At 46.0% G+C, this 22,206-nt stretch overlaps 1 protein-coding gene across 5 annotated transcripts in view; it reads left to right on the top strand.

Annotated features, from left to right (window-relative positions):
• Nucleotides 1-22,206, top strand: part of LOC135174234 (gastrula zinc finger protein XlCGF26.1-like) — a 203,351-nt gene that overhangs the window by 174,984 nt on the left and 6,161 nt on the right. For 3 of the 5 annotated variants that reach the window (XM_064141452.1, XM_064141451.1, XM_064141450.1), the window contains exon 2: nucleotides 16,524-18,363. The exons of 1 other annotated variant lie outside the window; for it this stretch is intronic. In XM_064141452.1, coding sequence (XP_063997522.1) covers nucleotides 16,614-18,363 — 1,750 coding nt within the window. In that variant the 5' untranslated portion in view covers nucleotides 16,524-16,613. Of the gene's footprint in view, nucleotides 1-16,523; nucleotides 18,364-20,144; nucleotides 21,742-22,206 lie in introns of those variants that run through there. One more of the 5 variants, XR_010301816.1, reaches the window with a different exon arrangement.

The raw sequence follows: 22,206 nt of genomic DNA, 5'->3' as shown, positions 1-22,206 counted from the left end.
AGGCATGTAGGGGCATAAAGAAGCCTCTGCTCGGGCCTACAGGCCCTCCACGACAGGGATTGGTTGTATTCAGGGTGAGGATTATGGTGGTGGTTATTAGGGTGTAGGGACAGAAGGTTAAAAGAGTGAGTTTAGGGCTGTCGATGCCAATAATGCTTATGGAGCCTGAGTGAGAAATAGAGGAGGCAGCTGGGATCTTTCAGCTGTGTGTTGTGTTGAGGCCTGTTGAGACTCCTAAAGCTGCTGTCTTGGTTCTAATTTAAATTTCCCAGAGACTCAAGCATAGTTGATAGAACCAATAACAATTTATAGGATGCCCTTCCCTCTTCCCCCTTCTTTCCCAAAGAAAAGGAATTAGATGTTGAGAGAGGAAAGGTAAAGCACACCCAACTAAATCACATCACTCTGATTTGGAAGTTAAAAGAAGAAAAGTTTACCAACAAATTATGGATCTTCAGAGAGGCAGTGGGAGTGGCTAACCACCACACCTGGTAGTGTTCAGACCTGCCCCTGGGGAGGAGTCAAGACCACCTGAGGTCAGGGTGAAGGCCACTCCCCCAAGAGGGTTAAGCCTTTACAGCTGCCAAGGGAATAGCTGCTGTAGTTAGTAGTGTGGGTTTGAGGGAGTTGGATGTGAGAAGCAGAATGGTGGTTGGTGGGAATTTTATTCTGATTGACAGCAGAAGAGCTGCAGGTAGTGGTGAGCCCTGGAGAGTTTTTTGGGGGTGAGCTCTGTGGTGATTGCTGCTGTCAACAGGAGGCAGGATGTTGGATTAGTTGAATAGTATCTCCCTGTCCTGTGGCCCAGGCATCCACTGGCTGGCTGGTGGGCAGTGAGATTTTGAGGTGCTGGGACTGAGGGTGAGGGTGTTCCTTTCTAGCCTGGTTCAGGCTATTGCTCAGGGGCTGCTTGAGATGGCAGTGGTTGTTTCCAGGAGGAGATGTGATGAGTTTTGCAGAGGAATTAATTAGCAGAGAAAGGGCTGAACCCTCACTTTTGGGTTCAGGCACATTTCCTTGAATAAGGAGGTAGCCTCCAATGTAATCTCCACATCAGTCATACAGACTCTACAATCTGGCTCATGTAGCTAATCCCAGAGTTCCAACATCTCCCCCATTTTTGTTTTTGAGCCCATGACTATCACGGTGTCCAGTCCCAATCCAGACGTCTTCTGGATTAATTTACATGCCGTCAGTCTCAGACCAATCACAGCATATGATCAGTCTTAGGTCAGTGGATTTCCAGCTTCTAGGCACAGCTGTCAGTGCAGTCAGCCTTTATTTGGCCATCCTCATCAAAGGCAGAGGACTTGAGGTGCATGGGACTTGTGCCAACTGCAGGCTTCTTGGCCTGCTCTCCCCTCCTGGATGGCTCTCTTTGTAACAGAGAATTCCATCCCTCATGTCAAGGTCTGGTGTGGCAGGCATCTCCCATACTCAGTGCCTGTTAGGTTGCAGCCAACAGCAGAGCTAGAGGAACTTCTTGGTGGCAAGCACAGAGGCCAATCCAGTCTTGCCCTTGACCATGGTAGGAGGTACTCAGCCCCAGTCCTTTCCCCTGATTGTCCATGCAGAGCCTCATCTGCCTGATCTGGTGACAAATGGCTGCTGTGGCAAGGCAGAGGCAGAGTGGTGTAAGCAGGATAACCACAAGAAGATGCAGCAGTGGTTTTGAAGCTGCTGGTGGCTGTGAGGTTCCCAGGGATATTTCACCTATTCATGTGTTACTGCATTGTCAGCTGAGACACTTGAGGTACCAGGGGGAGGGACTGGTCTCTTTAGGTCGTGATATGACTTGAATTTTTCTTGCTGGTATCCACTGAGGACATGTAGGTGACAGAACGGAAGCACATCCCTTTCCTACCCTAACAAATCTCTTGGCCCTCTCTAGGCTGAAACTCTGTGTGGTGCAGAATTCCCCTTTGTTTTTAGAAGGCAGGGTGTCAGGTTAGCACAAGCATGTGTGAAGTCTGAGTTTGGTAACTTTTGCCATTTTGGCTTTACTACTGTATTACAATAACAACTTTCCTTCTAACTCTTGGTCTGATCCTTGTCTTAATCACCAATATAAATAAAACACCATAAAGATTCTTTAATACCTCTACTCTAAACTCTTAATCTTATCCGCGCTAATGCTAGAGATCTATGGGGAACCAGAAGGCTGTGTAAAAATGAAACCATGGAGTTAATCTCTGAAAAAAAAAAGCAAGATTTTAGGTTTCGTAGAGCGTTTGTATGAGAAATGTAATTTGTATTGCATGGAGCTCTCTCCTGAAATGCCAGCACACAGGAAAAACCCTTAAACCAAAAGGAGAACTATTAACCTGTGAGCTTACAAACAGCTCATTCTGAGTAAAATTACACCAAATGTATTCTGATCAGTGTTCTCCAATCACAGAACTTTAATTATTACTATCAGTACTATTATTTTACTGTTACCAGTTGTTCTAATCCTACTGTTATCAATATTGCTCCTATTACTGTTGCCATTAACCGTTCTTATTAAAACAACTTATCCTGTATTATTCCACTCCATCCGATACCACTCCATGACTTATTACTTGTATTTGATTGTAATGCCACTAGAATTACTGACTGCTCATCATATTCTATTGCTTATCATTCGTACTATTGATTTGTTAATCATTATTTGTTATAGTTATTATCTGATAACAATTATAACTTTATCTTTTATTACAGTTATTTTAAGTAGTAGTTACTAGTCATATTTCACTATAATTACTCAGTGTCTAATAATTATTATTACTATTAATTTATTAATCACATATGAATGACTATAGTTATTAACTAATTGTTACAACTTTATATTTGTATTATAATTATCTTATAAATAATAGCTACTAGTAATATTTCACTATAGTTACTCAGTGTTTAATCTTTATTATTATTATTTATAGTATTATAATTATTAACTAATAATTGTTACAGCTTTATGTTTTATTATAAGTAATAGGTACTACAAATCCTTAACTATAGTTATTAATTACTAATTCTTTATTAATACTATTACTTTATTAATTATAGTATTAAATATAGTTATTAACCACTTGTGATGGTTTGGGTGTTCCCCACACACCACACCCCCCACTTTAGAAATTACCCAGACTAGTCTCAGTCGGCTCTGGGAATACAAATGAAGCTATTTATTTACAGCAGCACAATATACAAGCAGATATTTACAGTAGATACAGTTATAGACAGAAATATACAAGGTAAAATGTAATACAGAAACACAACTCCCCTCCCAGAAACCTGAGTCCCCAGGAGGGGCTTTCAACCACCCCTGCACCTTCCCCCTGCCCCTCTCAACCTTACCCCAGCCCTAAGGAAGAAAAGAGGTTCAGCCAAGAGGTTAAGAAGCAAAGGTGAGTGGAAGGTGTGTGTTAGATAGATGCAGCTCAGTCAGAAGCCCAAGGCAGAGTGAGACAAAATGGTGAGAGTGTTATCTAATGTTTTCGTTTCTTCTTCAGCAAGACTCTGAGGGAAGCAGACATCACCACTGTTTTCCCTTCACAGCCTATGATCTAGTTTTTCTCACCAGAACATTCTACCCTGCTTCAAACCAGCACAATCCACCCCTGTCTACTTCACTCAGAGTATCGCTGAGAATTATCTGATCTAACCTAAACCAATATTTACACTTATGGATATTACAAGTTCAGTTCACACTTCATTGCAGCTATCTCAGATGTAGGTGATTCAAAAGCTCAGAACAGTTTGTCTCCTCACAGATGAGACGAGAACAGTGACTCCCAGGGGACGTTGGGTTAGTGCTCATGTACTGTAGATTCTCTCATAGATTCTTTCAGTGTTGGACACCGATGGTACCTAGAACAGAAAACTCCTAACAGCTTGTATTATACACTCTGAATTTAGACTCTCTCAGCTGAAGTTAGATTTCTCTGTTGGAATACACTGGATTTCACCATTCTCCTGCATTACCCAGTAGGTGTGACGAGGACCTTCAGCAGACACCACCCCTCGGACAGGTTTCCCTTCGCCTGAAGGAGAAAATACTCAAACAGTTTTCCCTAACAGATTCTTTTCACCTACAAGAGGAACTTGATCACCGTCTACTGTTTGGACCAAGTCTGATTGTGCAGGTCCTGCTCTGTTTACTGAACCTCTACTATTTACCAACCAGGTAGCTTGTGCTAAATGTTTGTCCCAGATTTTTAGAGTTCCACCCCCCATGGCTTTTAGGGTGGTTTTCAGCAAACCGTTGTAGCGCTCAATCTTCCCTGAAGCTGGAGCACAGTAGGGTATGTGGTAGATCCACTCAATACCATGCTCTTTGGCCCAGTTTTTCACAAGATTGTTCTTGAAATGAGTGCCATTGTCTAACTCGATTCTCTCTGGAGTTTCATGTCTCCACATGATTTGTCTCTCCAAGCCAAGAATGGTGTTACATGCAGTAGCATGTGAACTGGATCGGTTTCCAGCTGTGCTAGTTTGAAGCAAGCTAGAATGTTTTGGTAAGGAGAACTAGATAATAGGCTATTAAAGGTAAACGTGGTTGTGTCTACTCCTCTCACAGTCTCGCAGAGAGTTCTAGGAAGAAGAAGAAAACAATTAGATAACATTCTCCATTTTGTCTTTCATTCTGACTTTGCCTTCAGACCTAGTCACATCTCCTTAACCCCACTGCCACTAACCTTCTTAACCTCTTGGCTGCACCTCTGTTCTTCCTGGGAACTGGAGCAAGGTTGAGAGGGGCCGGGGAAGGTGTTGGGATGGTTTGAGAGCCCCTCCTGGGGACTCAGGTTTCTGGGAGGGGAGTTGTGCTTCTTATTGTTTATCCTTTGTATATTTCTGTATATAGCTATATATATATTAAATAGCTGCTTGTATATTGTGCTGCTTGTAAATAAATAGCTTCATTTATATTCCTGGAGACCCTTCTGAGTTAGCTGGGGCAAATACAAAGTGTGGGGGGTGGGTAAGAGCCCAAACCATCACATTTTCACTTGGCTTTCCCAACGTGGGGCTAAATTTATTTGAGTTACTGGTAATTAGCTCTGGGAATTAAAATGAAGCTAATTAAGCAGCTATTGTATGTGTTTGGGGCATTACTCTGGTCTGGTTTAATTTTCTTGGCATTTAGTTGGATAAAAGCTCAAATTGTTGCTTATTTTATTGATTTAGCTTATAAGAAGGCTAAAGCCAAAGTCTCAGATATGTTCTGGAGCTGGGGTGATTTGATTCTTGGTTATGCTGGTTTTAATGTCACTGAAAACCTTACCAGTAACATTACAGGAGCACTTATCAATAATATTACAGTCAATCATAACACTGCACTGATGAGACTAATACACCCTATAACTGAGATGCCAAATCCTTGTAGTGATTTTTACTCAAAACAATCCGTGGCGGGATTGGTGTGCATTATCCTGGCTCTTATAGTTTTAATATTCATATTAATTTTGGCATTATGTGTGAAAAATTCAAAACCAGCTTCTGTAAGAACTAGGGAAAATTCTGTGTCAAAACCAAATGGTAAAGTGCCTCAGATTCCTTCCCCCCTACCAGCCTCCGCCCCTCCTTCTCCAGATTCTAGGAAGGTAGCCAATGTTCCCGCTGGGAATATAAACAATAATGATAACAATAACAATGGGCAGAGTTTGGCAGGAGTCCCAGGAGCACAGGCAGGTACCCAAAATCAGAATGTTCCTTGCAACAATGATAACACGTCAGGGTTGGCAGGCATCCCTGGAGGACAGGCAAATACTCCCACTAATGCTAATAACACCAGCTCAGCCAGTTCGAATCCCCAGCCAGCAGACCAGAATCAGAGCCCTGTTAAATCTAAGGCAGATTTGAACTCACAAGCTCCAGGTCAAACCTCTAATAATTCAAACCCTCCAGCAGACATGTCCAAGTCTGTTGCTGCTCAGGCCCTTCTGGCATCTGCTAATGCAAAAGCTAAGTCAAAGTGTGGTTCACAGGAGGATGTAAGAGAGGGGACCTCTGGTGATCAGCAAGGGGAGGAAGAGGAGGTACTTAGTCTGCGAGACCTCACAAATGTGCTGAGACATCAATACTCAAATGAGAGGAGCGCTGTGAGGTTGTATGCCAAGAGAGAGGATGGTTCCAATGAGTTTAGGAGTGCTATGAGGAAGGTTCTGTTAGGCCCGGTACCACCAGATCAACAGGAGGAAGAGGAGGAGGATGACATCCAGGGCTCCAAGGATCCACTCAGAGAAGTCAGGAAAGTTAGAAAAGAGTCACCTTGTTGAGGGCACGAAAATCAACTGTCAGCCTCCAGTCTCGGTTAGGCTTGCGCACAGGCCAGATGGGACTGTTGAAAGGTGAATGAGCTTTCTCGATGACAGTCTGACTCTCCAGTTGATGATTCAGCTGATGAATGGGCAACAAAGAGTCACTGTTAGTTCTGTACTGTCTGTGGTGAACAGTTTGAGTAGCAATTGGCGCTTCCAGATCCTCTATGCCATGATGTCCCACAACTGCAGATTCATCAGAAAGTTCAGGTCTAATGGACAGTTTCAATTTACCATCCTCAATCTCTACAGATGCTATTCCTAAAGCCCATTTGTGACCCTTAGGATCTTTGAAACAACCTTGTCTCAAAAAGTCAATTCCCAGAATGCAAGGTGCATCAGGACCTGTTACAATAGTATGTGTCTTCCACTCTTTACCAGTTAAACTGATCTCAGCCTGCAACTTAGTTAACTCTTGAGATCCACCAGTGATTCCAAAAATAGATATGTACTCTGTCCCTTTGCAGTTTGATGGCAATAAAGTACACTGAGCCCCTGTGTCAACTAAAGCCCTGTATTGCCCAACTTTTGAACTGCCAGGCCACCTAATTGTGATGGTTTGGGCTCTTACCTGCCCCCCCACACTTTGTATTTGCCCCAGCTAACTCAGACGGACCCTGGAAATATAGATGAAGCAATTTATTTACAGCTAGCAGAATTTACAAGCAGCTATTTACAATATATACAGTTATATACAGAAATATACAAAGGATAAACAATACAAAAACATAACTCCCCTCCCAGAAACCTGAGTCCCCAGGAGGGGCTTTCAAACCACCCCAACACCTCCCCCGGCCCTCTCAACCTTACCCCAGTTCTCAGGAAGAAGAGAGGTGCGGACAAGAGGTTAGGCAGCAAGGTTAGTGGGAGCAAGGTTAATGAGATGTGACTAGGTCTGAAGGCAAAGGCAGAAGGGAAAGACAAAAATGGAGAATGTTTACTTCTTCTTCCCATCGTTCTCAGCGTGACTGTGAGAGAAGGAGACACAATTGTTTTTCATTCCACTGCCTGTTATCTAGTTCTTTTACCAAAACATTCCAGCTTGCTTCTAACTAGCACAATAATGAACACATTCCAATAGATTCGGTTCTCTCCACTATCCCTTTCCTCCTTCTGGCTGGAGGCAGGGCACCCCTAATGCTGAACATGGCATGTGGGGTGTACACAGTGATTGGTGGTGTTGTGAGAGAGATTGCAATTGTTGGAATAATTGCAGTTGCTCTGGGGAGCTGAAGAAGTGACAGCTACTTTTCTGGCATTGCTGCCTCTGTTTCTGCCACTCTGCAGTTCCCTGACTCTCTTTGAAAGAGCTGAAGTAGGTTGACCATCCCAGTTGTTCATGTTCTCACCGTATGTGTCATGCAGAATTATCCACAGTGATGCACATGATTGCTGATGTCTAGGTGGAATTTGTCTCCTCCTGGGCTGGAATTGCCTTGCAGGAGGTGGGCGTCTGTTCCTGATGGCAGAAACATGCATCCATTCAGATGATGCAGGAATGGTATCTCTTACCAGGTTGGACATTGAGGTTTTCAGTTCCTCCTTCAGTTCTTCCATGCTATCTTTAATACTTTCCTTGATGCTGTCTTTAATGCCATCCTTTATTGCTTTCATCTCTGTTGTCATAGTTTGTATGGCAGAGACTAGGGCAGAATGTGACAAGCTGTCCTCTCTCTGCTTGAGCTGGTCAGTGAATTCACCAACAGTGATAGACCTTCCATTATCTCTCCTTGATAGAAACTTGCTGGTCAAGATGTTAGCATAGGATGAAGGAGCAAGCTTAATAAGCTTCTTCATGAGACCTGTTCCAAGAGGAATGTCATCAGGCTCACATGTGCCATGATCTCCATAAAGCACTTCCTTCACAGCAAACTCCTTCAGAAGCTTAATTCCCTGCTCAATGGTGTTCCACTTCTTGACCACCCATGGCAAATCATCTCGGGAAGAATATCTCATAGCCACAGCCAAGAGAAGGCGTGTCCACAAGCTAACCTTACCAAGAGGACATGCTAAGTATTTGTCCACTTCACTCTCCTTGGTGAGTGGTCCTAGCTGCTTGGCAGACTTGTCCCCTACCTGCAGGGCATTGGCACCAATGCTGTGACATCTCTCTAGCCAGCTTAGGATTGGTTCACCTGATTCCCTTGAGTATTCCTTTCTAACTTCCCTGACCTCTTTGAGGGGATCGTTGGAGTCCTGGATATCATCCTTCTCCTCTTCCTCTTGTTGACCTGGATGTCCATGGCCTAGAAACAGAACTTTCCTAACAGCACTCTTAAACTCATTGGAACCATCCTCTTTCTTGGCAGCCAACCTCCCAGTGCTCCTCTCATCTGATTACTTGGATCTGAGCATGTTCTCCAAGTCCTGAAGACTATATTCCTCCTCTTCCTCCTCTTGCTCACCAGAGGTCCCCTCTCTTGCATTCTCTTTTGCGTCACACTTTGTCAAATATGGTGTCTTAGCTTTTGCTTTAACAGGTGCCAAAAAGGCGTTCTGCACAGCAACAGTCTTTGATGTGTCTACTGGAGGGTTTGAATCATTGGGGGTCTGGTCTGATGCCTGTGAGTTCAGATCTGCCTTAGAGCTAACAGGGTTCTGGTTGTCTGTTGGCTGGGTGTTCGAACTGGCTGAGTTGGTGTTACTAGTGTTATTAGTTGAGGGAACATTCTGGTTTTGATTATTTGCCTGTACTCCTGGGACGCCTGCCAATCCTTCTGTGTTATCATTCCCGCTAGTAGCATTGGCAGCTTTCCCAGAATCTGGAGAGGGACGTGTAGTGACTGTCCCTGAATCTTGCTGGGAAGAAGGTGGTTGTTGTGCCCCTGAGTTATCTTTGTTTTAGTTTCCACTGTTACATTGTTTTTGCGACACTGTCCCTTTCGTTTTGGGCACAGAGACCTTCCTAGTTCTTACAGGCATTGCACTCAAATTTTTCTTACCTAATGCCAGAATTAATATGAAAATCAAAATTACAAGACATAAATTCACACCTGACAAAAATACCACAGTCAGACGTGAATAAAATTCTGAACAAGGGTCTGCCTGACTTGTAGGTAATATAATTTTCATGAGTGCGGTGGATAAAGCAGAAGCATTTTCATGGCCTGTAATGTTATTGGTAAATATCCCTGTAATGTTACTGATAAGATTTTCAGTGACATTAAAACCAGCATACCCAAGAATGAAATTGCCCCAGGACCAGCAAATGCTTGTAAGTTTAGCTCTGACTTTCTTAAAAACTATGTTAAGCAAGAAATAACCAATTTGGGCGTTGATCCAACTGTACACAAGAAAACAGAAAACAGGCCACACAGTAGCCCCCACCAAGTAAAATAGCTGCTTCATTAGCTTCTCATAAGTGAAAAACAAATTGAGCACTATCACTTTCCAACTTGGAGCAAGTTATGGAGAAGGGGAAAAATGGTGAAAAACTGCAAGAGAGGGAGAGGGGCCAAACCCAGCTGGGACATGAGCTGACAACCGCAGGCCACAGTCCCTTGCCCTCAAAACTGCACGGACCCCAAACTCCAGAAGCGTTTTTCAGTTGTGAAGTGTTTTCCCCACCAGTTTCCTCAGTGTTGAGAGAATAGGCTACTGTTTCTTTAAACCAAACCTGTGCAAGGGAAAACAGCAGGTGGGAGGAGAAGAGGTGTGGGAGGGTGGCTGGAAGAACTTGGAAGCCAAAGGAAAAGAAAAGCTCCAGAGAAGCTGAGTAACAAAAGGCAGCTTCTTCAGAAAGGAAGGAAGAAAATACATGGCTCCAGCTACTCAGTTTTCAAACTTTCTGGATGTGGTATGCATTAAAGCTTCTTTCAATACTTTTGAGTCTGACAGTGAATGCTGCTCTGGAGTCAGGGGGCAGGAGTGCTTTCACAGTTGCTGCCCATGGGCTGCAATTTCATGTGCTATTCTGTTATGAAACAATTGTGTCACTTGTAGTGCTGTAAATTGTCATGTGAGCCAGAAAAACAAAAGTCTGAGCTCTGCTTGTTTCACCACAAAGGGAATTCAAAAGGAGTCTGAAATTTAAACTTGTAGCAGTGTTTTTAAGACTTGCAAAATGACAGAGCTCCCTAGAATAGTCTCACTTCGATCCACCATAACTTCATGAACTGAAATTTACACCTAGTTGTTGTAGTAGGGAGTGGCTGATTTCCTCGTTTTTCAGGCATCTTGAGATGCAGTAAAAACATCTTCAATTGCTTTCAGGCTAGGAGGTGTAAGGGAGGAGGGGAAGAACTGTCTCTTCAGTTAATTCACCCCAGATCAAAATGATCATGAAGTTCAGGGTCCTGAGGCAAGTCCCCAGTTGCAGTATGCTTCAGTGAAATATTACAATGGTCACTTTGAGACTTATCCAGATCTCCCCTACGCTTCTCCCATCTTTTTAGCTTCTAAGAACCCATCTCAGGATACCAGGGACAAATTCACCCAGTCCAAAGTAATGAAAGAATCACCCTTTGAGGGTTAGTGTGATACTCTTGTTCCTTTGTAGTGCGCTTAAGCACAGCATGATGCAGCTGTTGTAAATGCTCAGCGTCTTTGTGCCCCATAGTCCTACCTCAGCCCCAGTCCTGGTCTGTACCTGCAGAGAAGCGTGGACACATCATTGTCTTCTTTCTTTTTGTTCCAAACTGCTTTCAGCTCAATGATGGACATCTGTCATGGAGAGATTAACTCTTTAATTCCCACATTCAGGTGCCATTTGTACAGAGATGTGGACAGACTCCACCAGGACAGCAGCAGAAACTCTTTATTGCAGAGAGGGATACTCTTTTCTACTACAACACAGAGCATTAACATTACCCAGATGCCATGCAATCTTGTTTTTCTAAGACTCTTTCCCTCCATGCCTTGTTTTTTCCCCTGGGGCCGCCTGGCCTATTACCTCTACTCCTCTTCCCTGGAGAGGCCTCTCTAACTCCTGGGAACCAAGGCACTTCACAGCTCTATGCAGCTCATTGTTTTTCTTTCTTGCATTTCTCTTTCTTTCATTCCCACAGAGACTGACTTAAATCTCTCCAGCATTAGTTTTTCAGAGTTTGAAAGAGCTTTTAATGAAAGCTTAAGGATTTTTTACAAGTTTTGAAGGGATTTTGATGATATCTTTCAGTTGATTGAAGAGACAGGGAGCAGCCTGATGCAAACTAAGTTCCATTTATTGTACTTTCATCACTTTGTTATATACCTTAACGTACAAGCTAAAAGATCCTGCCAAATCCTAACTGGTCATTAAGACAGACCTCAGTACATACCTCATCAAGACAGACCTCATACGTCAACAAGTAGATAAGCAAAGGTTAACAAACCACAGGCTCATATTCCACATAACTCTGTCTGCTGCAACATTCTTAAGGTCATTTTGACCCTTAACTCAGTACTTTCCCCCTTTATACATTCTGAACCCATGGCTTATGTTCTAGTGTGTTAAGATCAAGCAGCTGTAGGATGTTGTACTGTCTCAGCACAATTCTCATGCAGGTAGCAGGCCGATTACATGCAGACAATCCAGAGTGTGCTTCCTGGTTAACTCAGCAACCATGGTGCTTACCAGGCAGTGATAGGCGGCGGGCATGATAGGCATATGCGTGGCTGCTCAGGAGTCTGCGCTTCATAGATAAAGGCAGGCAATACAAGATATGGTCCTGATAACACAGTGGCGTGCAGATGTGCACAGCTGGCTGGAGACTGTAGGCTCCGCATATATATATATATATATATATATATATATATATATATAGGCAGGCTTAAGTGAGCTCTGCGAGTAAGGTACGCAGGCAGGCAATTGATGTACAGAGTCTGGGCTATGCAGGAGGAGTCCGCGCTGCAAGTGGGTCATAGCATGAGGGTCTGAGCTGCAAGTGAGGCTCCGGGTGTGAGCAATGGTGTCTGAGCACATTGTTTACCTGTGTAAGCCTATTTGAATGTGGGCTGAGATTAATGGCCCCTTGGCCATTAGAATGACCAAGCAGGTTGGCAGTCAGCCAAACCTTACCATAATAGGCAAATGCCACTTGCCTGGAGTTTCCCCAGATATGGGGATCACATGGGCTTACACCAGGGAAGCACGGGCTGGGTGTGTGGGGGCTTCCACAACATGTTTACAAACAGGGGTCCTGGCAGACCAGACTCTGTGGCACCAGGCCTATTGTGCCTCTTTTATCCATTTAATGTGTTTACCTCTGGTTTGGGCAGAAAAACACGTCCAGGCAGGGCAAGGCATAACCAAGTCTGCTTTTGGGCCTGCAGGCCCTTCACAACAGTGTCTGTGTCTATTGTGCTTAAGAGCTACTAACTTTAGAATACGAAATAAAAGATAAGCCCTATACCTTACTTCTAGACTTTCTGTAACACTTAGTGCATTTGTGAGATGCTGTTGTGCTGCAGATGCCCTTGAAACGTTAGGATTATTTACTGCTCCGGGCAGTTCTGACAAAAGTCTTCCCAGGGACACCTCGAAATGCCCTTGCACTGTCCAACTTTCTATGCCATTTTTACAAATTAGACACTGCCAGTGCAAATCCTGAACAAATCTATTTGCGCTTCTCCCCCCTTTGTAGCTGCAGTGCCTACAGTGCAACAATATCCACGGCTGACAAGTGGGCTTGTGGGTGTTACAACACTGCTTGTTCAGGCTCCATCTGAGACCTAATTACCACAATTCCTCTTTTTGTTTTAAGCTGAAGGCAGCGTTTCTCATCTTTTGCAGGGCCCTTTGCAAACAGATAACAGACACAGTGCTTTAAACACTGCTAACAAAACAGTTGTTCCCCATCTTTGCCAGTGAGTGGGTTTGGCCCTAATAACAGAGGTCAGACGAAATACCTAACTCAAAGTGTTACCAAAACCTATACACCAACCATATCTCACATACATTTCTCTGCACAGCCATCTGAGCAAGACTTCTGCTCACTGCCAAAAACTTCTGAGTATAACAAGCTGATATCCATCAAACAAAACCAAGCACATTCATTCCCTAGGCTGACTACTGAATTTTCGAATTTTCCTTTTCTCTCTTTTCTCTCTCTCTCTGTTTTTTTTTGTTTGTTTATTTGTTTGTTTTTACATGAAACTTATCCTATAGTGCTATCAGAAAAAAGAAAACCTAAGAACAAATACCCTATAATACTCTTATATCCTATAATATCCCTATTATAAACTCTTATCCTTAGCTGTATTATTTATCAACTTTAAAAATATATCAAAGGAAATTAAACCATGAAATTTTTACTGAGAAAAACCAAAGAAAATCAAGAAAATATTACATCCATGGAGCTCATTGGAAAATACTCTGATATCCAAAAAAGAAAAGAACCTTAAATCACAACTCACACACTCACAAACAACTCTTACCATAACATTCCATTATATTAACTATTGAACATGTTCAGCTATCAAGTACTTAACTTACTCTATTTTAATTACTTAAGTCTTATCACAATTACCCTGCTAAAATTATTCTAAAACTTACCTTATTACAACTAACATCCAGTTAACTCTTCAACTCTAAGACCTATTGCAATCAAAACTAGAAAACATTATCAGGATTTTAATTCACAAAATAGTTATAACAAATTCACTCTGTTCCTTTAAGAGCAAAGGACAACTTCTCTGCGGAAACTGAAAAAAAAAAAGGAGGGAGGGAGGCAGACAGGGGGAATGGGCCCATGCTGCTCCAGTAGGCGGGGGGGGGGCGTGCTGCAGGCGCGAGGGAGGCAGGGGGAATGGGTCCATGCTGCTCCAGCAGTCGGGGGGGGCATGCTGCAGGCAAATCCTGCAGGGAACTCCACTCCCACAGGTCAGATTAGCTGCTTGTGTCTTGCCTCTCTGTTTTCCCAGTGCTCCATCTTGCAGCTGAAAAGGTAACTTAGAGGAATTTTGAGCCACAGACATTCAGGTGGCAGTTAATCACTTTTCAGCACTTCTACAGCTTTCAGCTTGTCAGAAATTCAGCCCTTTGTGGCTGTTAGCTGCTAGCTTTCCATTACTCTCCCCATTGTCCCTTAAAGGCAGTCTTACAAGTCTTTGGAGCCCTGGTTTCTGCCTTCTCTCAGGGCTTTTCTCACCACATTCCAGGTGATTAAAAATCAGACTTTTTGCACAGCAAAAGTAATTTCTAAAGTTTCAGTGTCCATCTCTCACAGAGAGACAGAAGTTTCAGAGAAGCTTCCTTACAGCTGTTTCCTTCTTCTCCCTTCTTGGATCTTTTACGTCTCCTACTTCAGTGCTAGGTTTATGGCTTCACCAGATACAGCCTTCTGGTGTTTACCCTCTAACTACTCTCCTTCTTCTGCCAGACCTCCGTTGTTTTCAAAGTATGGCCAGGAAGCTTTGCCATGCTTTTTAAGGAGCTCTTTCATAAGCTAAACATCTCTTTCTGTTAGGGAGGCTTGATTTCCCATAGTTCCCCTTGGCTCACCTTTTCTTCTTCTTCCTGGAAAGGCAATTGGTCCAGCCCAATCCTGCTTCCTTTCAGCAGCTCATTCCTAGTTCCAAGGGGCTCACAGACGGCCACCAGATGCCTAGCTTAGGTGATCTTTCCTGCATCACTTCAGGGTCACCATTTGCCGTGATTGAAGAGAGACAGAGAGAGCAGCTTGATGCCAGCTAAGTTCCATTTATTGTACTTTCAGCACCTGGTTATATACCTTAACATACAAGCTAAAAGATCCTGCCAAATCCTAATTGGTCATTAAGACAGACCTCAGTACATACCTCATCAAGACAGACCTCATACGTCAGCAAGTAGGTAAGCAAAGGTTAACAAAGCACAGGCTCATATTCCACATAACTCTGTCTACTGCAACATTCTTAAGGTCATTCCAACCCTTAACTCAGTACTTTCCCCCTTTATACGTTCTGAACCCATGGCTTATGTTCTAGTATGTTAAGATCAAGCAGCAGTGCAGCACTAAGAAGTCCTACCATCCCCAACAGTTTTAAGCCTCTTTAAGCATTTTGGAAGGGTTTTGAATGCAAATGGTTGGGTACCAGGTTAGAGTTAGTGATGCCTCACTAGCTTTGACATGAGTGGGAAGCTTTGCCTGCACATGGGCACTGATCCAGCCACTCAGTGGCACAGAGAGGGCCACTGTAGACTCATTCTCCTTCTTCTCGTCCTCATTATTCTTGTACTCTTATGCCTTCTCCTTGTCATCTTCATCCTCCTTTTCATCATCCTCTTCCCTAAGGCTGCATTTAAGCTCCTCCAAATTGTTCCCGAGGGTAGTCTCTGCGCTCTTATTCAGAAGCTTCTGTTGAGCCATGCTGGGGCCTTAGATCAGCCTTGGGACTCTTGCGGGGCACAGAGTGAGTGCAGGTGGTCAGAGGGTTGTGTGCTGGGCAAGGAGCTGAGGCTGCACTTCTTCAGCCTTCCCATCTTCAGCAGCCCTGCCTGTCTGCTGTGCCCATGCTGCTGGACTTGGGAGCTGCCCCTAGTAAGGCCCAGCTTTGCTGCATGGGCCTGGGCAGTGCTGAGCCATCCCTTCAAGTTCAAGGGCTCTCCTCTGAGCCCTTGGTTTCTTTCTGGCAGAGACTGTGTCCTCTCTCCACCAGCCGTGCCTCTGTGGTCTGGGGAAGAGCAGAGATTGCAGATCTGCCCCTTGGAACAGCCCAGCAGGTAAAGAACCAATACTGGGACAACGGCAGGACCCCATCCCATTGCTGTCCCCTGGGGCACCTCCTAACCTCCTCCAGAGCCTCCTGCCCACCACCATTTCACAGCTCCAGGGGCTCCAAACTCCTCCCACGGCTGATGTCCCTCAGAGCCCACAACCAGGTGGGTGAGGGTGAGTTGTGTGGCAGGTGGTGGAGATTAGGATTGAGATGTGGAGAGTGGACAAGAGATGGTTGGAGGTGGTTTGGTCTTCCTGCATCACAGCTGCTGCCTTTTTTGTCTGAGTCAGAAGAGACTGAAGGACAAGGTCTGGGCCAGGAACCAGCCTGCCAAAGCTGGAAGGCTCAGGAACAGGGGGGTTGAGATTGCTGCTTAGGTACTGGAATGTCTCGTGGTCCCCAGCATAGGAACCTGGGGCCTCAGCACAGGTACCAGAGATCTGACCCCCACCATGGCATCAACTGGGGGTCTGAGGGGCCCTCTCCATTCCTTGCTCCTGCTGAGCATTAGGTGTTTGGAGGCACTGGGAGTGTCAGGGACTGTCATGAGCCAGACAGGATCTCTGGGCTCGATCTCCTGGGCTCAGGTGCTTCTGTATTTTCCAGGGTATAGTGGTGACCTCTTCCTCCATAAGCATGGCCTCCCAGAAGAACCTGGAGAAGAGCTGACAGGAGAAGACATAGTCAGAGATCAAGATGGATCAGCCAAAGTGTAGCCCCAAAGAAGAGGAGGAGGAAGAGGACAACATGGAGAGTGATGATGGGAATGATGACTATAAGGATGCTGACTACAAGGAGGAGGAGAATGATGAAGATGACCAAGATGATGAGGGCCACTGCCACAGCCGCACCAGAGAGAAGCTGTTCCACTGTGCTAAGTGCACCAAGAGCTTCAGTGACAAATCTGACCTTGCTGCCCACAAGCACACACACACTGGTGAGGGGCCTTTCCCCTGTCCCGACTGCAGTAAGAGGTTTAGGCAGATTGACTACCTTGTGCAGCATCGCCGCACACACACTGGCGAGAAGCCCTTCAGCTGCACTGACTGTGGCAAGAGCTTCAGGACCAAATTCCAGCTCACTGTCCACCGCCGCATGCACACTGGTGAAAAGCCCTACAGCTGCACTGACTGCGGCAAGAGCTTCAGGAGAAAATCTCATCTCACTGTCCACTGCCGCATGCACACTGGTGAGAAGCCCTACAGCTGTGGTGCCTGCAGCCAGACTTTCACTGACAGGTCCTCTCTCACCAGGCACCGTCATGTCCACACTGGTGAGAAGCCCTACAGCTGCACTGACTGTGGCAACAGCTTCAGGACCAAATTCCATCTCACTGTCCACTGCCGCATCCACACTGGCCAGAAGCCCTTCAGCTGCACTGACTGTGGCAAGAGCTTCAGGACCAAATTCAACCTCACTGTCCACCACCGCATGCACACTGGCGAGAAGCCCTACAGCTGCACTGACTGTGGCAAGAGCTTCAGGAGCAAACGCAGTCTCATTCTTCACCGCCTCATCCACAGTGATGAGGAGCCCTACAGCTGCACTGACTGTGGCAAGAGCTTCACCAGCATCTCTGCCCTCAACAACCACTGCTGGATCCACACTGGCGAGAAGCCCTACAGCTGCACTGACTGCGGCAAGAGCTTCACCAGCATCTCTGCCCTCAACAACCACTTCTGGATCCACACTGGTGAGAAGCTGTTCTCCTGTGCAGAGTGTGGCAAGAGCTTCACCCAGAGCGCCTCATTGCTCCAGCACCGCCTCATCCACAGTGGTGAGAAGCCCTATTGCTGCACTGACTGCGGCAAGAGCTTCAGGAGAAAATCTCATCTCACTGTCCACCGCCGCATGCACACTGGTGAGAAGCCCTACAGCTGCACTGACTGTGGCAACAGCTTCAAGACAAAATTCGAGCTCACTGTCCACCACCGCATGCACACTGGCGAGGAGCCCTACAGCTGCACTGACTGTGGCAAGAGCTTCAGGAGCAAACGCAGTCTCATTCTCCACCGCCTCATCCACAGTGATGAGGAGCCCTACAGCTGCACTGACTGTGGCAAGAGTTTCAGGAGAAAATCCGGTCTCACTGCCCACCGCCACATGCACACTGATGAGAAGCCATACACCTGTGCTGCCTGTGGTAAGAGCTTCATCTGCAGCTCTACCCTCATCAAGCACTCCATTACACACACAGGTGAGAAGGTTTCCTGCCCTGACTGTGGCAAGAGCTTCACCCGCATCTCTGCCCTCAACAACCACTGCCGGATCCACACTGGCGAGAAGCTGTTCCCCTGTGCAGAGTGTGGCAAGACCTTCACCCAGAGCACCTCATTGCTCCAGCACCGCCTCATCCACAGTGGTGAGAAGCCCTATTGCTGCACTGACTGTGGCAAGAGCTTCAGGAGAAATTCCCATCTCACTGTCCACCGCCGCTTGCACACTGGTGAGAAGCCCTACAGCTGCAGTGTCTGCAGCAAGAGTTTCACTCAAAAGTTCGTTCTCACCAAGCACTGTCGTGTTCACACTGGTGAGAAGCCCTTCACTTGCAGTGTCTGCAGCAAGAGTTTCACTAATAAGTCCTCTCTCACCAAGCACCATCATGTTCACACTGGTGAGAAGCCCTTCACCTGCAGGGTCTGCAGCAAGAGTTTCACTGACAAGTCCTCTCTTGTCGCACACCGTCATGTCCACACTGATGAGAAGCCCTACAGCTGTGCTGACTGTGGCAAGAGGTTCAAGAGCAGCTCCAGTCTCAGCCGGCACCGCCACAGCCATGCCACTGACCAGCCCACTCTACAGGGCAGTCACAAATAGACCCTGAGTCTCTTGGGGCAATTGGGGTGACCCCAAGAGGGCCTTTCCAGCAGATGGAACCAAAATCACCTCTCTTTGACCTGCATTTCTCAGAGCTAGGGGCTCTGGCAGGAACAAACAACCCCAGCCCTTTTAAACACCAGTTAGTGTTATGATGATGTGAACAGTGATGACAATGATAAGTCTGCACAACTGATGCAGGCACTGGAACTGGGCAGAGCTTTGCCAGGATTTATCTGGTTCCTCTCTAATGCTTTGGGTATCCCTGAATTAAAAAAAAAACAAACCTTGTCCATTGCCCATGTGTCAGTAATAACCCAAAGTAACCAAACTCCTGTCTTTTCCAAATTTAGTTAGGACATTCCTTCCCCCAGTGCCCAAGTGTTTGGGGCATTTGTTCCCTAGGAATGGGACTGGAGCTATGTGCCTGGTTTAGAAAGATCAAAGTGAAACTGTCTGAGGAGTCTTGAGCTCACCTTGGGAGGGTCTCTGGGGCATCTCAGAGGGGTTCCTTGTTTTGTGTCAGGGGATCTGAGGTGTTTTGAGGACTGGAGGGTTCTAGGATTGACTTTGGAGGTGCTTTGGAGGGGTAAGGAAGAATCTCAGAGAGGTGCCAAGTCCAGATGGAAAGCTGTAACCAGTGGAGTCCCCTGGGGATCAGTGCTGGGTCCAGTCCTGTTCAACATCTTCATCAATGACATTGATGAGACGACAGACAGAGTCTGCTCAGCATGTTTTTTGATGCCACCAAACTGGGAGGCTTGGCTGATACAGCTGCAGACTGTGCTGCCATCCAGCAAGACCTGGACAGACAGAGCTGAGCACAGAGGAACCAAATGAGGTTCAACAAGGACAAGTGCAGAGTCCTGCACCTGAGGAGGAATAATAAACTGCATCAGTACCGGCTGAGAGGTGACTGCTGGAGAGCAGCCCTGTGGAGAGGAACTGGGGGTCCTGGTGGCTAACAAGTTACCCATGGGACAGCAATGTGCCCTTGTGGCCAGGAGGGCCAAGAGGATCTTGGGGTATATTAGGAAAAGTGTGTCCAGCAGATCAAGGGAGGTTCTCCTTCCCTCTGCTCTGCCCTGGGGAGCTTCTTTACTGTAAAGGTCACAGAGCACTGGAACAGGCTTCCCAGAGAGGTTGTGGGATGTCCTTCCCTGAAGATTTTCAAGGCCTGTCTGGATGTGTTCCTCTGTGATCTGTGCTAGATTGTGTGGTCCTGCTCTGGCAGGGGAGTTGGACTCAATGATCTCCTTGGCTCTCTTCCAACGCTAATATCCTGTGATCCTGTGGTCTCTTGAAGATCTCAGCTTGTGTCAGCTTTCCTCTAAGGGACTCTGAGGCTGAGATAAATGAGATGAGGATTTGGTTACAGCTTGAAGCTTGCTAAGAGAGTTTTATGTAAGTTTGATTTTGAATTTTTAGGTTTGTTTTTTTTTTTCCTTTTCTGTGCTGCATTGTATTTCCTTTCTGGGGTCTGATGTGCTGGGGTCCTGTGTGTGCTTGTGGTGGTGCAGGGAAAAAGCAGCATAAAGCAGTTTGCAAAAGATAAAGGTGAAGCAGGGCACAAGAGCGAGAGAGAGCTGTTTGCTTGCTCAGCTCTTCAGCTTCTCAGGCTTTGGAAGATGACCAAGGTCAGTGAAGGGAACTAGCAAAGGCCTCAGGGAAGTGAGGAATATCTGTCCTCCTCTGCCCAGGCCTGTGCTTCAGCCATGAGGAACAGCTGCTGGCCTCTGGGAGAGTATCTGGGGGGTCCACACCCCAGTGTACCCTGTGGTTTTCACTGCATGGCAAGCAAAGACAAGCTGCTACTGCTTCTGATTCTGCTGAAAGGACTCACAAAACACCTGTAGATCCCAGTCAGGTTCAGAGGGGCTCTGCCTCCAAGTAGCTGGAAGAGAGACACAACTGGGTTTGCTGGACTGTACAGAACCAATGGCTTGGCATGTTGGAGATGTGGAACCCATCTGTATTTCTGGTGTGCCAGAGGGATCTGCACTCCTGCATGTGCTGGAAGCTCAGCACTGGAATGAAGCTGCTGTTTGCTTTGACTTGGAGGGGTAGAAGGAGTCCCTGGACATAGGTGCTACACTCAACTGCCTCAGGGGTGGAAACACAGTCCCATGTTTTAGACTGGTGATGGACTGATCCAGACTGTAGTGGAACAGAGTGGAGCTGCAGAGCAGCTGCAGTGAGCAGTCCTCTGTGTACCACAAAGTGATCTCGAAGTGAATGAGAATGGACAGGAACTGAGCTACGATGTCTGCTGTTTGATGCTGATTCCTGATGAACAGGATGCAGATGACATGGAATAAGGGGTGGAGATTGTTACGGATTGAACTGAACCTGCTGCTGTTATTGAGAGCATGCTGCAGCCATGCCATCTACAAAAATGCAAGTGCTGACTGCAGCAAAGTGTGATGGGGCTTTGTATCAGTGATTGGAAAATTACCCATGTTAGTGATGGGAAAACTTGGTAGGTCTATGATCGGTACATGTAAGCGATGGACAGGGGCCATGCTGTGTTGTGACTCTGTCACCTGTGGACGTGACTGCTGGACAGGGCTTTCAATGTAATAAGTGAAGGTTAAAGGGAAGAAATTGGAGAAAGCAAGTAGCAAAATGATGCATGGAACTGGGCTGTGTGCCTCTGGAACCTTGGAGGGTAGGAGGACACCACTGTGTAAGCGGTGAAGAGGGTTTCTGTGTAAGTGATAAAGAGGAGGGGAGATGTAGTAATGACCATCAAGGGTACAAGACTATTACCTTTCTGTTACATTCCAAGTGTGGTGGTTTTTTTAGCACTACATGATTAAGGGCATGCTTTGGTGGCCTCCTGGCATCTACTGGCCCCAGGTGCCAGGGTACAGAGGGTTCATAACTAACCTGGAGCTGCGACACAGTGCAGAAGCCAATTTTGGTCAACGCTGCCATCAGTCTGCCTCGAAGGCCAGACTCTCCACCACTGTTTGCTGTTCCATCTGTTGGGGTTGATGGTGTGTTGGTAAGTATTATGCTTTTGCTGTGCTAGGTAGTAGGTTGCTTTTGTGATCATAGTCCAGTTAATGAATTATCTCTCCTTCTATCCATAAAGCAGGGTATGTATTCTCTTCATTGCTGAGGGCACCTACCTTTGTGTCAGCTGTCTAGGACTATAGACAGTCAGTGGCCACTGTGCAGGGACTTGCACAGTGACAATGTAGGACCTGGACAGTGAGTGTGAAGCTGTCCAGGGGTGCGTAAAATCAGCATATTCGTTGCTGCACTCCAGTTCTTCAAACCCTAATAGTAACAGGCTTAAAGTTCAGATTGCAGCATGGGAGGCTTCCTGTTCCAGTTGCTGCTTCTGGATTCTTGGATGCTAGCTCTTTCCTGCAATCATGGTGGCAGAAACAGTGGCATTCAGGGAGCTGCTGGGTTTGGGGTTCTGTTTCATGCTGTTTTGGTTTTTTACTGTGTATTTCACTGC

The sequence above is a fragment of the Pogoniulus pusillus genome, unplaced genomic scaffold, assembly GCF_015220805.1.
Source record: "Pogoniulus pusillus isolate bPogPus1 unplaced genomic scaffold, bPogPus1.pri scaffold_50_arrow_ctg1A, whole genome shotgun sequence".
Lineage (NCBI taxonomy): Eukaryota > Metazoa > Chordata > Aves > Piciformes > Lybiidae > Pogoniulus > Pogoniulus pusillus.
The sequence above is the reverse complement of the archived record's forward strand: the minus strand, read 5'-3'. Positions and strand labels throughout refer to the sequence as shown.